This window comes from Vulpes lagopus, chromosome 6 (genome assembly GCF_018345385.1).
Source record: "Vulpes lagopus strain Blue_001 chromosome 6, ASM1834538v1, whole genome shotgun sequence".
Classification (NCBI taxonomy): domain Eukaryota; kingdom Metazoa; phylum Chordata; class Mammalia; order Carnivora; family Canidae; genus Vulpes; species Vulpes lagopus.
In genome coordinates this window covers 113,550,407-113,567,108 of record NC_054829.1, presented here as the reverse complement: position 1 = coordinate 113,567,108, position 16,702 = coordinate 113,550,407, and the positions used below count along the sequence as shown (strand labels likewise).

The 16,702-nt window shown below is 39.3% G+C and overlaps 1 protein-coding gene, 1 long non-coding RNA gene and 1 other non-coding gene across 5 annotated transcripts in view; 2 read left to right on the top strand and 1 right to left on the bottom strand.

The window, feature by feature from the left end:
• The window catches only part of PRSS12 (serine protease 12), a 137,594-nt gene extending 125,392 nt beyond the window's left edge, over nucleotides 1-12,202 (top strand). For all 3 annotated transcript variants that reach the window (XM_041758662.1, XM_041758661.1, XM_041758660.1), the window contains 2 exons: nucleotides 9,037-9,317; nucleotides 10,772-12,202. In XM_041758662.1, the coding sequence (XP_041614596.1) occupies nucleotides 9,037-9,317; nucleotides 10,772-11,079 (589 nt within the window). In that variant the 3' untranslated portion in view covers nucleotides 11,080-12,202. The remainder of the gene's footprint in view (nucleotides 1-9,036; nucleotides 9,318-10,771) is intronic.
• Nucleotides 12,203-13,857: 1,655 nt separating this feature from the next.
• On the bottom strand, nucleotides 13,858-13,988 carry LOC121494099. The gene has a single exon (XR_005988736.1). It is a non-coding gene; the product is annotated as a small nucleolar RNA SNORA24 (small nucleolar RNA).
• Nucleotides 13,989-14,698: 710 nt separating this feature from the next.
• Nucleotides 14,699-16,702, top strand: part of LOC121492417 — a 160,969-nt gene continuing 158,965 nt past the window's right edge. Inside the window, exon 1 of the long non-coding RNA XR_005988231.1 lies at nucleotides 14,699-14,917. This is a non-coding gene — a long non-coding RNA (uncharacterized LOC121492417). The remainder of the gene's footprint in view (nucleotides 14,918-16,702) is intronic.

The window sequence follows — 16,702 nt, the reverse complement described above, 5'->3', positions numbered from 1 at the left end:
AGTTACTAGGTAGTGGGAAACCACTGAAGATTTCTGAGCCTTGAAATGTGATCGAGGAAGAGTTTTAGGAGATGAGTCATTTGCAGATATAACAGGATAAATCTGAGGAGGTAAAGCCAAGTTATTAATCTAGGGGTCTGTGAATGAGCTTTGAATTACATGAAAAATCTTTGCGTGCATGCTTTGGAGTGACTCAGTTGGTCTGTGTTACCCAGTGATTTAAGACTCACAATGGTAGGAACTAGGGGGATACTGATTACAAGGCTATTATAATAGACAGAAAATGGAAAAGAAAAGGATGGAGAGAAGGTAGAGCTGCTGTGACAGATATCACTAGAACTTGGTACTGTGTGACAAGAAACTTGGATCTGGCCATTGAGAGCAAGGTCACACAGTCTCCTCTGATTTTGACTGTTTAATTTTGTGGAAATTATTTAGCTTGTTGGAGCCTCCATTTTCCGACCCATAAGATGAAGGCAGTAACATTCCACCATGAGGAGCAAATGATCTGCTAAGCATGTGAAAGTATTTTATAAATTCCAAAATTCAAAACAAATGTTGGCTGCTATTATGTTCAGGTTCAAAAAGGGGAATCAAAGATGATTATTATCAAAAGTAGGAAATTCAGGATGATTCTATTCCACTGATTCTTGGAGAAGAGAAGGTAGGAAATTGCAGAGAACCTGGAGAAACCTGTCTTAGTGTTTAGTGTTTGGGCAAAATAACTCAGGATGTTCAGTTTAGATTATCCTCCTCTTGATTAAGATACTTTGTCTTTCAAGTTTCTGTTAAAAGTTATAGACATCAGAGTTCAAGGCTTAAAGTTTTAAAGTAGAGAAATTATTCAAAAATTCTACTTGAGGCTGAAAACTTTGATCTGACTTATGGGTTCCCTGGAAGGTCTTTTTCTTTTCTTTTTGGTACAAGTTTGGGTTTGTTTGTTTACATGTCATTATTCCTCCCCTGTCCTGTCTCCTTCTAGAGTCTTGCTTAAAGTTAGTAATCATCTCACTTCTGTTTATAAACCAAGTGTCTAGTACATTACTTGGCACATAGGAAATATTCCTAAATGGTTGTTGCATGATGAAAGTGGGGGCTCAGTTGCCAGATAGTGGATCTATTTAAGAATGTTGGACTCTTTAGAGGATGGTGATATCTTAAACCTAGATCAACAGATAATTCCTTCCATATGTCATTTCTGAATTTCTTCCCTTTATTTGCTCAGCATAAGATAAAGACAGTAGGTTAAAAGCAGAGGAGCAGATTATGATATGCAGCATTTTGATGTGCTATAGATATAATGCAAAATTCTTTTAATGTGTGTAGGGAGAGAATTGTTTTGCAAATGTGTTTTATATCCATCTGACTTAGTCTGTAACCTTTACCAGATTTCATAGACTTCCTGTTTTGAAGTGCCTAAGGAGGCTACAGCTCACATTTTTATTGCAGTAAGCTTATTAAAAGGCATAAGGACAGTTACTAGTGATTCAGAATAAGCTCCAAATTTTGTTGTTTTTTTTTTTTCTAGGTTCAGGGACTTTGGATTAAAACTACCCTCCTTTAATCGTCAGAAACACTGAACTTTGCAAAAATCTCTCATGAATAAATAAAATCAATCTTTCTTTTTCTTTCTTTCTTTCTTTCTTTTTCTTTCTTTCTTTCTTTCTCTTTCTTTCTTTCCTTCTTTCTTTCTTTCTTTCTTCTTTCTTTCATCTCATTTATTTATTCATGAAAGACATAGAGTGAGGCAGAGCCATAGGCAGAGGGAGAAACAGGCTCCCAGTGGGAGCCAATGTGGGACTCCGTCCCATGACCCTGGAATCGTGATCTGAGCCAAAGGCAGATGCTCAACCCCTGAGCCACCCAGGTGCCCCTAAATAAAATCTTAAAAAAAAAAAGAAGCAGGATTGTCAGGTTCTGAGAGGTTACCTTCCTTTTAGATTTCTTGGGATTCCAACTTATTTATTTATTTAAAGATTTTATTTATTTATGAGAGAGAGAGGGAATGAAAGAGAGAGCAGGAGGGAGAGAGAGAGAGAGAGAATCTGAAGCAGACTCCATTCTGAGTATGGAGCCTGATGCAGGGACTTGATCCCAGGACTGCAAGATCGTGACCTGAGCTGAAACCAAGAGTTGGATATTTAACCAATTGAGCCATCCACGCATCCCTTGGGAATCTCATTTAAGGCCTACTGGTCAGGGACCTAAATTTCATATTTTGAAATTAGTTCTCATTTCCTTTCTCTGCTGCTTTCACTACTGGACTTCTGTATATGCTATAAATGATTTCTTGTTCTTCAGGCCTTCCTTGGTGCCTAATTCTTGCAGTGATGATATAGGGCGGTGCTCTTGAATAGCTATTTCTTTTTCTTTTTTTTTTTTTTTTTTTAAAGATTTTAGATATTTGTTTGAGAGAGAGAGAGAGAGAGAGAGAGAGAGAGAGAGCGTGCACACATGAACAGGGGGAGAGACATAGGGAGAAAGAGATTCCCCACTGAGTGGGAAGCCCAATGTGGGGCTCAGATCCCAGGAGTCCAGGATCACGACCTGAGCTGAAGGAAGACGCTCAACTGAGTGAACCATACAGGCATCCCTTGGACAGCTATTTCTGAATAAGGCATAGATTGCTATTGCCATCTGTGTTACTTTATACTGTGGGACGACAACTTTTTATGTTTGTTTTGCCATTAGAGTCATTCTTTTATATAATCCTCATGTCAGAGTAATCTAAGAATGATGGCTGAGAGGTTGAGATTAGAATGCAGTTACTTCAGATCCACTATCCTGTCATATTCATTTTATGTGCAGTAGTCTCTTTACATGATAAGGTTGCTTTATTATAAGGCTGACAGAGTCCCACTAATCAACTTCTAATTTGTTTGCAACTTTCACATGTTGTGCTATGTCCCACTTTGTTATGCCAACATAATTAGAGTAACTGAAGTAATTGGTGAATCACCGTTTATAGGCCTTCTATCTCATTTTCCACATTTTTCCTAGTGTTAATGCAAGGCAGACTTTGAATGCAATATCTTGTTGGCATTTTGAAGTGGAAACTTGGGATAAATTCAAGGTTTTTTTTTTTTTTTTTTGTAGTCCCTATGAATCTTCTGTAATATAAATTACTTGCTTTTGGTATTTCTACTCTAAATTTTGAGTATCATGAAATGACCTCTCTCTATGGTGGTACAGCAATATAATTGAGAGAAAAATTCCTGAATATCATACTAATTCCTTTTAGTTGCTTATTCTGGTAACAAGCATCATTTTGGAGGAAAGAATGTATCCAAAACAAGGACGCTCTTCTCTTTATAATTCTACTGCAAATATGATTTGATCAAGAATATAGCTTTACCTGATTTATCTTTTTTTAATTTTTGCCTAGAAACACTATAGCAGCTGGAAATTGCTAGAGATTGTTGTTCTGAAAATCAGAAATGTCTAAATCTTTGTAATTACAAGGTAATGGGGTCACTTTTTAAAAACATAACTGTCAGGTACTTAGCATATGCTTCATCATCACCTGGTATCTGAGTTCATTAGGAACATGGTCTTTAGTGATATTATGCCATCAATCATGCTAAAACCATTTTCTGAACACATACACATGAGCGTGCAAGGTTCTACAGAGAAGGTCACTTCTGTCTAAGCAATTGTAACCATTTACAAAAGAAACTTCAATCCCTTTTTGAATTTCATCCAGAGAACACAAAAAAGACTCTAGTAGAAGTAGATGTGTACAGGTTAATGTAAAATAGTTTTTGAGGAGATGAATCTATATAGAAAACACCCATAAAGAATATGACCCTGCAACACGAATTAACTCTTCTATTTTTAATCCCAGTAATTTTTTGTTCTTTAACTCTAGAATCTCAGAAAAATGGGGACATTGGATTTTACTTTCAGATACTTTCTTGCTCAAGCTTGCCTGGCAATTTCATCCAGTTTTTATTTGAGGAGGAGTTGAAGGCATTTCAGCAAAACAAACAATTGGATGATGGTGTGTCAGCCAAAACCTAAAATGTTTGTTTTAGAAGCATTTTTGGATATAATAAAGCCTGTCAAAAGAACAGAAGCTCAACTAGAGTTTTTATATTGAAAAAAAAAAAAAAGGGTTCCTTGATATGTTTTCTTGAGAAGTATAGAACTGTATTAAATATTTTCAAGGTCCATAATTACATTGGGAATCTCAGCCAAAGTGTTATCTTGGAAGTATATAATCACACCCACTATGAGAGGTGACAGAAGACAAATATTTGGTTAGCAAACTAATCTGGTCTTGTGTTGGATGCTTTTCAAATTCCAAGCGTGTGATTATTTCTAAGAATAATTGAAGTGAAAGGAGTGTGGGAATCACACTTAGGTTTAGCTGATCCATTTCTTTAAAAAGGGACAACTTTAAAAGTATAGATACTGATAGATTCATTTTGACAAGAATGATGCTTTTTCTCTTCTTCTCAGGTAAATATTTTATTTTTGTTTTCAGTTTAATATCAACTCCTGACTGGTGAGCATACTACTTTTGCAGTATATTCAAAACTGTTGGCTGAAATCTACTTGATTTGAGAACACAGTATATGTATTAAATGTGTATGGGTTTTGCGTTTTGATACCTTTATGTAATCTCTTATGATGCTCACTTCACCTGGTGAGATTCCAGGCATGCAGGGGCAGGTGTTAATCACTGTGCCTTTCAGTCTTTGGTGTAGTGGTTCTCAAGCTTGACTGTGAATTTGAATCACCTACTGCTGTCCTACATCATCAGCCCTATTAATTTATTACTCTTAGAGATTGTGTGACCTGGACATTTATATTTTTAAAAGTGGTATAATTGACTCTGGTAAGTAGCCAGCATTAACAAGAACACTAGATATTTGGGTAATTTAAAATGTAATAGAGGGGTGCCTAGGTGGTTCAGTTTGTTGAGTACTCAACAAACTCTTGATTTCAGCTTAGGTCATGAACTTGGAGTCGTGATATTGAGCCTTGCGATGGGCTCTGCTTTCAGCACATCATCTGCTTAAGATTCTCTTTCTCTCTCTCCCTCTGCCCTTCTTCCCTGAGTGTGTGTGTATGCTTTCTCTTGCTCTCAAAAAAAAAAAAAAAAAAAGTATTAGAAACTTTAGTGATGGTGTTATAAGAGCTGGTGAGAAGCTGACGCTGATTTCAACAAGTTAGGGATGACAATGTATGTATGTAGATGTGGATGTCTTTGAAAAGAAGTTGTTTAACACACATTGATTAAGACTGCTCTGTGCCAAGCACTTTGTCTACTGCTAGGATACAAAAGTGAGCATGGCATGGTCCTTACACTTAAGGAGCCTTTAACTGGGAGGACCTGATCTTTTAACTTAGTCTTAGAAACTGTTATAAATGCTATGACGGTGCTATTGGGATTGTTCAAAGACAGGATTGGGGGCAGCCCAGGTGGCTCGGCGGTTTAGTGCTGCCTTTGGCCCAGGGTGTGATCCTGGAGACCCTGGATCGAGTCCCACATTAGACTCTCTGCATGGAGCCTGCTTGTGTCTCTGCTTCTCTCTCTCTCTCTCTCTCTCTCTCTCTCTGTCTGTCTGTGTGTGTGGGTCTCTCATGGATAAATAAATAAAAATTTTTAAAAAAAAAAAAAAACAAAAACCAAAGACAGGATTGGCCAGTTTTCTGGCAGGGCAGGAAGAGCTTCCTAGGAGGTTTTTGACTTGAAACTTGAGTGATAAAATCAGTTTTTACCATACTAGGATAGGAAGGGGGATAATACTGCAAATAGTTTTAATAGAGACAGGTGTATGAGACACCTCTTCGAGTAGCTAAAATGATAGGGACATGGAGATCAGGCTGGTATCAGGTGAACAAGGCCCATTCTTGGATGAATTTGCATTTCATTTAAGGAATTTGAACTTTATTGAGTAGATAATTGAGACCCCTTGAAGGGTATACAAAAGAGTTAGTTATATATTGTCAGATAGAAACCTCATTCTGGCCGCAGTGTGATGAAGGAACTGAAAAGTTAAAACTTGAAGCAGCAAGGCTATTGGACAGACTTGCAGAAGTCCAGGTATGAGGTGACACATTGAGGCAGTGTTGCCCAAGACTTTAACACTGTGATATTTTAGAACAAAATTTCCTCGTTGCAGTAATGTCTTGTTTCTTTGTTTACTGGCTGAAGACCAGTTTTCAGATAATGTAGAATATATTTATATGGCTAGTTTAGATACAAGGATTATTTTAACAGAGTATCACAGCTTTCTTTGAAAAAGTGTGGAAAATATTGTGCAGTGACTTTTTTTTTTCAGTGAACAGTAATGTAATTATCTGAAAGGATACAGAAAGTTCACATATTAAGGGAATGTCTCATAATTCAGTCTTAAAAAATATAAGCAATGTAAGAGACTGCATTAAAGAAATATAATAAAATAGGATGCCTAGTTTATGCCAAACTATGTCTCTAGACCAGTGCTATCTAGCAGAAATACAATGTGAACCACAAATATGGCTAAATTTTCTAGTAGGCACATTAAAAGATAAATAGGTAAGGGTTACCTGGGTAGCTCAGTCGGTTGAGCATCTGACTTAGGTTATGGCTTATGTTATGGCTCAGGTTTTGGCTCAGGTTATGATCTTAGGGTTATGAGACTGAGCACCACATTGGGCTCCACTCTCAGTGGGGAATCTGGTGAGATTCTTTCTCTCCCTTTGACCCTCCCCTTGCTTGTGCATTCTTTCTCTCAAATATTTAAATAAAATTTTTTTAAAAAACCCAACAGGTCGAATTAATTTTAATTATATTTTATTTAACTTGGTATATCCAAAATATCATTGCAAAATATAATATAAAAATTGGGATATTTAATACTTATTCTCTATAAAGACAGTATGTTTAGTATTCTTTTTCATACTAAGTATTCAAAATCCATTGCATATTTTATACTTTTAGCACATTAGGTTCAGACTAACTACATTTCAAGTACTCCAACATCCATATGTGGGTACTGGCTACCGTATTAGACAGTGAAGCTAGAGATAATTTCTTCAACTCCATGCTAAAGATACATGAAACATTTCAGCAGGACTTTCAAGGAGCACTGGCAATTCATCTTTTATTTAAAAGATTTACTTATTTTAAAGAGCGAGAGAGAAGAGAGCACAAAGTGGGAGAGGTATGGGGAGGGAGAGAGAATCTCAAGCATACTCCACCTTGAGTGCAGAGCCCCACTCAAGGGCTCAGTATCATAGCTCTGAGATCATGACCTAAGCTGAAACCAAGAGTCAGATGCTTAATTGACTGGGCCACCCAGGCATCCCTTGGCATTGATTCTTTTTTCACAAAGGTACTAAATCACTTGAGGTGATTTATTGAGGTTTTACTTTAAAGCCTGAATATATTAATTGGGCATACTGAATTTTTATAATATAGTATCAGTACATAAAAAGTGGAAGTAAGAAATATTTAGATCTGATTTTTCTCTATGAGTATTACTTTTTACTGTTTCAGGATGTGAAATAATGCCACACTACTTAAATATTGAAGTGAAATCCACAAGAGGATATTCTCTGGGAACAATGTATTAAAAAAACCTTCTGAATTTTAAAGATCTGTGATGACTTAAGGTTGGAAATGGAGAATCGGGAAATTAAGGGAAATTACTAGTAATATAGATCAACGATAGGTGGCTGAATAAGCTATATCATCTTTGTTGCATTGTTCAGTTTTTTGAGCTGACATAGTTAAGAAAATTACTTTATACACTGCAAGCCCCATATAGAGTTAGTAGAGTGTTTGAGAAACTTAGAACATCCAGTAATTTTACAAGAGGAAATGGGAGGTTGTATTTAAATAGGCAATCATGGGCAATAGTAAATCATGCAATTTTACTTCTATTTGCGGTCTTCATTGTTCTATCATTTCCAAGATATTAGTTTATCACGAAGTTCCTGATTTGAAACTGCAAATTTCAAACTCAACTCTGTCCTCCTATCCCCCAGCACTCCCAATATCCTTAATCTCTGTTAACACCACTTTCTAACAGACTATCCAATTTATTAATAAGTTTATAGTTCTGTCTCCCTCGCTTAAACAAGATGCATTCAAGGACAGGGATTCTTTATGTTCACTAATGCATCTTAAACACCTAAAATAGTAATGCCCCATTAGGTAGGAATGCAGCATGTTTATTGATTTAGTGAATGAATGAATGGATATTTTTAATGTGTATGTCTTTTTTCCTTAAACTATTCAATTAAAGTAGAAACAGTATTTACAAAATTAATAGTCCTTAGCTCGTTTTTTCAACTGATATACCTTGATTCTGGTGCACCGCCTAAAGCAGTTTCCCAACCTCAGCACTATTGACATTTAGAACCAGATAAATCCTTGTTGTGAGAGAGGCTCTCCACCTCCTGTCCTTAGTTTTATGGCTCTACACTTCTTCAAAGCCATTAGACATCAGTCTTTGGCCCCACTAGTTTTTTCATTGCAATTTAAACCAGGTCTCAGTGGGATGATGTCTGGACAGATTCAAGAGATGAGAGAATATAATGAATATATGTTGCTCTGAAAATAGAATTTTGATTTCCATTCAGTTCACAGCAAAGAGGAGTAAAGTGGGTTGTGCTAAGTGCTTTGAGGGATACAAAGTTAGACCAGCCATGGTTATTGCCCTCAAAGAGCTTCGTGATGAACTAACATCTTGGAAATGATAGAAAAATGAAGACAGCAAACACAAGACAGTAAATTTGCTCTATATTTGTTCCTGTTTGGATTCTTTTTCATGGTGGGGAAATAACAGGTTAATGATTAGCTGTATTTTCCATTTGTCCTTCACATTTGCTCCTTCTCAGAAAACAATTACACAGGAACCTGAATTAAACCGTGAAATGATGAAATGGGTTTCAAGTATAGGACTGAGGGTGGTGAGGTCAGAGAACTCTGAAAGGGTAAACTTACAGAAACGGAGGATTAGGAAGAAAGGCTTGAGCGTCTATTAACCTTCCCTCCCGACAGGTCCATTTGCAGCCGCTTACTAGCTCTCTGACTCTTAGGTATGGTAACAGCACAAGGAGCTATGCTGTTCGGGTTGGGGATTATCATACTCTGGTGCCAGATGAATTTGAAGAAGAAATTGGAGTTCAGCAGATTGTGATTCATCGGGAGTATCGACCTGACAGCAGTGACTACGACATTGCCCTGGTTAGATTAGAAGGACCAGATGAGCAATGTGTCCGATTTAGCAGCCACGTCTTGCCAGCCTGTTTGCCATTCCGGAGAGAGAGGCCACAGAAAACCGCCTCCAATTGTTACATAACAGGATGGGGAGACACAGGTAATGTAGATAGTAACAGAGAACAAATGAAATATGGGCACCTATGTCTGGAATCAATACTTTAGGGTGTAAAACAGGTAGTAAAATCTTAAATGGGTTCAGGCTTAGTTAATTGGAAACTGCCCGTGTAATACATGCGTGGATTTTGGATTCATATCTTGGATACTGTTGGTTACCATTGTTTAGCACAATTTCACATAACTCAATTGCCTTAAGGGGTAGGGAATCCTGTACTTTTAGTTCCCCAGACTAAAAGAGAAAGGGATTTTTAAGACCTTATTCCAACAGGGTCTGGATTTTCTTCTTCAAATTGGGCCTGGCTGGCTGCATTTTAGTTTTCCCAGAGGACTCTAATACAGCTATATCAGCAAGAGCTTTGGTGTTTGATGGCCTTACTTTTTCTGTAATGAAGGCCGTTATCTGACTCCATCTTATGGAGAATCCCTGAATACAGAACACAAAAGTAAAGCTGTTTGAAGCAGAGAGCCAAACCCACTTTTTGTCCTTCATGCCACCTTCCCAATCCCAAAGCTAGAGCAAAGTGCAAAGTGTTTATCTTCTACTTTTCTCAGGCAGTTTTCTGTATGGTCAGTCTTGCTACAGAATTAAGCCAGTGTCTGTCAGCTAGTGTTGTTCAGGATGGTCTTTGGGTCAGATAGCTCACCTGGATTGGGTGCTTAATTCACATATGGCTGCTGACCACTTTGCATTAAAAATGATCAACACTAATCACTGTGCTCTTAAAGAGCCTCAGGTATTTCTACAGGTGCTAATTTCAGTGTTTTATTTAGTAAATGTTTCAGTATGCATTTTACCATAAACTGCATTAAATATTGGTTTATACTGGTCATTTCATAGCTGCAAAAGGCAGCATCTGTTGCAAATATAGAATACTTAAAAAAAGCATGTAATGACCAATTCTGAGATAATCCATAAAGAAAACATTTCCTGGATGACACAATAATCAGATTAGTGTAAACGTCTTCTCTGTACACTATGTGGATCTGAGGCAAATCATCTTTGAGAAGGCCTAACTCTTATCATTACAATTCAAGAGGAAAGGTTCAGACAAGGAGTTAACAGAAATTACAAAGACCAATATCTTTACAGAGAACATTTTATTATGAATTATTCCAACTGAGAAAATATAAGAGAACATTATCAATTATACATTTTAGCCACTGGGTGGCTTGCCAGAGTACACTCACCTCTAATGGCCAAACATGCTTGTTTGGTACATAGGAAGGTTTTTGTTTCTCAACCCCAATACTATACTTCTATTTAGAATAGTTCTTGCCACTGTCCTCCTATACCATTTAGTCATCACTCAAACTACATTCTATCATAAGGGTTTTATTTTCAAGACTATTAAGTGTTCACTTAACTGTTTAAATGTTTTCTGTAAGGTCGTTATCTTTAGTGGCATCTAATTCAGATTATTTGGTCTTGACCAGGACAAGCCTATTCAAGAACTCTACAACAAGCAGCCATTCCTTTACTTCCAAAGAGGTTTTGTGAAGAACGTTATAAGAGTCGGTTTACAAGAAGGATGCTTTGTGCTGGAAATCTACATGAACACAAACGTGTTGACAGCTGCCAAGGAGACAGCGGAGGACCGCTCATGTGTGCTCGGTCAGGAGAAAGTTGGGTTGTATATGGGGTTACCTCGTGGGGGTATGGCTGTGGAGCCAAGGATTCACCTGGTGTCTATACCAAAGTCTCAGCCTTTGTACCCTGGATAAAAAGTGTCACCAAATTGTAATTCTTCATGGAAACCTGATAATGTCGGAAAATTTTCAACCTCCACATTAGCACTCAGCCAGAGATGCCAACTTTTGGGGATGAGAGCCATGTTTCTTCTTTTGTGTTGTGATTAAATCATGTGCAGCATTTGCTGCTTGAGAATTTGTGATTGTGAACATTACTAGATACCTCAGTGTAATACTAATTATCCTTAAATTAGCATTGTTGTCTGCCCAAAAACTACTCTGAAGACAAAGGTCTTCATTCTCAGCACTCTCCAGGAATTACTGTGTATCAATTGTGCAATATGGCTGTTTTTATTCATCTGGATTAAGAGCTTATAATTGAATCAATACTCTATTATATTTAAGAGTGATATTGTGGAATTCTTAGACTTAGATTTTCTTCAAAAGGCTAAGAGATCTTTATACATTGAATCTTTGTCAACCTTTGACAAGTGAGGAAATCAAGAGCCAAAAAGGTGAAGGAATCCATTATAAACCTACATTGGAATAGATCAGTCACAATACATTCCTGAATGAACCCTTTGTATCATGCACTATGGCAACACACTCTAATTACCTAGCAAAATTTGGAAAAATACCAGTTAGCAAAGAATGCCTTCCAAGTTTTGGGATATACAACCTAATTTATCCACTTTATTTGTTAACATCCTCTAGCAGTTACTTTCAGCTACTTCTAATTTACATCTTGATAAAATTTTTCCTTGGCATCATGCCATATGCTGGACCATGAATATAGTGCCATCTATTGCAACTTTCCTGTAATGACTCAGACCTATAGATTTCCATTATCCTGATAGTGCCAGCTAATAAAAATGCAGTTAAAAAAATGCTCTCTGCTTGCATAGTGGGTAAGTTCTAAACTCATTTGTTTCAATGTACTTAATTCATAGACCAGCTATGTGCTAGGCACTGTGTAAGTGGCTATGCACCTCACTGACAAACTTGAGAGGCTGGTAAGATTTTATAGTATCCCTAGCTTTCAAATAGACTCAGAGGACTGGTGAGACAGTGGGATCCAAACTTCACAATGGGAGCCCCAGTGTTGAGTTTTCCCCCTCTACTGCGGTTTGAAAACCAAGTTTTCTCTCTAGATATTTCCCAACTCAGTATGGGACAGCTGCCTTTCAAGACATTCTTCCTAACAATGCAAAATCTTTCAAGACATTCTTCCTAACAATGCAAAATCTTTGCCCAAACATAAAAGGCATGCCCCTCAGGCTACTTAAGTAATCACCAACAGACAAGACAATGATTGCTAATACCTAGAGCCCTTAGATAGTTTGTATATATTCAAGAAGCAGATGCATAAAAACAGGTGAAGAGATCAGTGTGAACTTTTACTAGTTTCCCTGTGTCTACTTCTATCCTTTTTGTAAATATTCAGCTCTGTAAAAAACTGGTGCTAACAGAAAGGTGCTTTATAGTTTACTACTTTGCAGAACTGCAATGCTATGTCAGGCAGAATAACATTAAAAACTTTTATTTAAGTTTGATAAAGTAAAAACTTTTCAAGTATTTACATCTGAAGAGGTACACAGTGCACACCTGCACAAAGGCTTGAGACGATGTGCAGGAGACATTTTATTGCTAATGAAACTTCGCACAGGCCATATTTCTAATTTTTAAACTAGAGTGTAGATGCAAGCAAATTTATATTGAAATTTTAATAGACCAGGTCAGGACACTTTAAAGACAGATCACTAAAACTTGAATGCTTGGTTCAGAATATATGCCTTTATTAATAATAGCTTTTTCTTGTTAAATGTTAAGTGTGACTTTTAAAAAACACAAGTGTTCAGTGCACATTTGTACAAATAAAAGTGCATAGCTGTTCACCTTGTATAGTAGCCTTAATCTTTTGTGTGGTATAAAGTGATTGTTCTGTCTCAGGGGTACCTGGGTTTGTTTCCTTCCAAATACTGTACTACCTTACAATACTCCTACTACTTCCAAACCAGCTCTTGGCAGAAAAGGTAATCTGTTGCTATTTGTAGCTACCTTTCCACTTCCATATCATTTAGTGGGAGAACAGGATTCTCCAGATGAATCAAGCATTTTATTTAATTGTAGCAAGCAGAGAAGCGCCCACTTATCCTCTATTTAAATGCCATACTTACACTATAATATTCAGGCCTATATTGAAAACCACCCTGATGGTTTCCAAAACATTATTCGCCACTGGATATCCAAGGTGTTGAGATTTAAATTCACGATTCACAGTACACCACAGGAACTCTGAAGTCAACAGGACTTTACTGACCTCACCTTGAACTCCTGGATTATCTGCAAGACAAAACCAGCTTTATCAAACCCCGTGTACTTACATCACAGGGTTGAGTGTTAGCAACCACTGGTTACTTTCTTTTGTTGGCAATTTACGCTTTCAAATTAAAGTCACAGCGAAATGGGCCAACCTGGCCTTCCAATTCCTTAGCACTAAGGGTTTCAGGCTAACAACGAAACATTAATTTAAAAAGGACTCACGGGGCAGCCCAGGTGGCTCAGCAGTTTAGCGCTGCCTTCGGCCCAGGGCCTGATCCTGGGGACCCGGGATCGAGTCCCATGTCGGGCTCCCTGCGTGGAGCCTGCTTCTCCTTGTCTGGGTCGTATGTAAATGAATAAAATCTTTAAAATAAATAGAAATAAAAAGGGCGCACGTACCTTGTCACGTTTTCTACCATCCATCGGGCCAGCTCAGCCTCCTAGGAACATGTGAACAATAGTTAGATGCATGCCCCGTAACCCAGCAGCCTCTACGTTTTCCAAGTGAAGAATGTTACTTGTGCAAGTCAGAATCTGATACCAATTAAATGGTGACAGCTTTGCCAATAAACAAGAATATGCTCTTCCATGGCTAGGAAGGGAGACTGCCACAGCTGACAGGTCCCAAAGATACATGGAGGTTCACAATCCCACACCGGACGAGCAAGCACAACTACGGCCACTACTCACCTTCTTTATCCGAATGGGAGTAGTACCGGGCCGCAAGGTTACCAGGCCGGCTGCGGCGAGATTCAAGATGGCCACCGGACGCCGACGGCGGAATTCACGACCTTCGCCGGAGTTGGTACGTGCCACGAACCTTTGCCCGAGGGCCCAGGCCTCGGTATCCAGGGCTGCACGTGGCCGCCTCGCGACCTAAGAAACACCTGCGTCCCCTCAGGCTTTCCAACTTTAGAGGTTTCTAAGGGTGACGCGGCCCTACCATTACAGGACTCTTGAAACCCCTGCATTTTAACTAAGCCAAAGTTCGGCCTCCGTTATCACCTCAGCGCACAACACACGGGGGCATAGTTTAACCACTCACGCGGAGCCCGACGCTTCCCGGACGTAAAAAGGCCGAGGCCGCGGGCGCACGCTGTCTTATAGAGCGGATGACGCTATTCCGGGGAAGCGCCGCGAGGGGCGGGGCCCACGCGATTTGCCCCTATGCCCCGCCCCTCCCAGCCCCTCCGCGGTTCCACCCCTTCCGCATGGCCCCTCCCACCTCTCGGAGTTTGCACCGCCTCCCCCCGCCCATCCTGGGGACTGGCCCGCTCACCAGCCTGACGCAAGCGCAAACGGGAGGAGTGAGAAGGCTCTCGCGAGACCAGGAAATCCCGCCGTTGGAGCTGTCTGGCTGACTGGGCGGGAAGGTGAAAAGTTTTTGCTTCCCGTTTAGGGTAGTTACCTTTGACGTTGCTATAGTTACCGAAACACCCAGTTACGTAGTTCTCCGCCTCTAAAACTTTAGGTAGGTTAATATATATGGAACCCGCTGATTTTTTTGGTCTATTAATGAGCTGTCGTGGTCTTCCGTGTTGCGCTGGAATCGCCGGTCCTGAAGCGCAGGTATCCCTGATTTGGAATCAGTTGTGTGTGTGTTTTTTTTTTCCTGGTTGAATCTCTTAGGAGTCTTTACACTCATTACTGAAAGCCTCACCGAAACACAAGTTTATAAAAGGAAAGGATATTAGCCTGAAGAACGTATGGGAAACCCATTGCCGTGTGCCCCTCCGCATTTCTTTTTTCTTTTTAAAGATTTCATTCATTCATTCATTCATTCATTCATTCACGAAAGACACAGAGAGAGGCAGAGGTAGACGCAGGCTCCATGCAGGAGCCCGATGGGCTGAAGGCGGGCGCTGAACCGCTGGGCCACCCGGGATCCCCCCTCATTTCCCGTGTTGCAGACTGACCCGCAGCGCCTCTGGTCGCAGCTGGGCTCCCATGACTTGAAAGCGGGCGCCTGGCTCTTACCTCCCTGCTGTATATTCTTTGAGGGAGCAGCAATTAAAGAAATAACTACCCCTTGTAAAGTTAAAAATGTTTAGGAATACTGGTGGTCCTAGATATGTGCTTATTAATTGCCATTACCTTTTTTCCTGAGTTCCCTTTGTTGTTGTCCTCTGGTATGAAGCAAAAGGGAGGCTCCAAGCGACGTTTTTACTTAGTAGTGGACCATTTGGGAAGATGCGTTGCCACAGTTGCTGTCACGAAAAAATGGTTAAAGCGCCCCAGCAGAGATCTACAGGCTCTTCACAAAATCCCTACATCTATTTCTGGGGGAAAGAATTTAATTAGTAAGCGCAAACATTGCTTTTGTGGTTAGGGTTGGAAAGACAAGTTTTTAGGAAATTTAATTCGAAAGAACTAAAGTTTCTGAGGCTCACCTCTCACCCCATGTTTTTCTTACCTCTTCTTGCTTTATCTCACTGAGGTAGGAACGAGTTAGGGGCAGAGGGGGCTAGGCAGGGAAAGATAAGGGAAAGGCCCCAGAGTCAGGCTCCTACCCACCCCACGAAAACAGAGATAAGGCAGGAAAAAACAAATAATAAACCTGGCTCTCTAGCTCCAAAATGTTAGGGAGGATTCCCCCTTTAATGGCTACTAAGTAATCACAGAAATCCCAGATGTATAGAATTGTTATAGAGGAGATACTAACCAGAGAGATGGGAACACCTTATTTTTATAAACATGATTTTTATAAACATCTTGTTTATTATAAGTCCATGTTTGTTCTAAATATACACATATTTATGAGTCCATCCTGATGTTGATAAGAAATTTACCAAGTTCCCTGGTCAGTTTCCTATAAAAGACAGTCCCTACAAGCCCTCAGTGGCAACCCTGTGGGGACCCCTCTCACTTTTGAGAGCTTTCTCAAGTAATAAACTTCTATTGCTTTGCTTGCTCTCTGCTGTCAGTGCGATTCATTCTTCGACTCTCTGAGACGAGAACCCAGCTCTTCCATATCATCACTAATGAACAGAAGGTACTAGGCAGTAACAAAGTTTAAGTACCAAATCGCAGTGGAGAGTTCTGCCAAATTAGATTTCATTTAGAATCTCTAAATTACCTGTATTACAAAATGCCACAGATTGGGTGGCTCACACAACAGAAATTTATTTTCTCACTATTGTGGAGGCTAGGAGTCTGAGATCAAGGTGTCCATACGTTTGTTTTCAGGCCTTCTGTGGCCTGTAGATGGACTCTTTTCTTGTATCTTCACATCCTTTACCCTCTCTACCTGTCTGTATCCCAATCTCCTCTTTTTTTTTTTATTTATTTATTTATGATAGTCACAGAGAGAAAGAGAGAGACAGAGACACAGGCAGAGGGAGAAGCAGGCTGCAT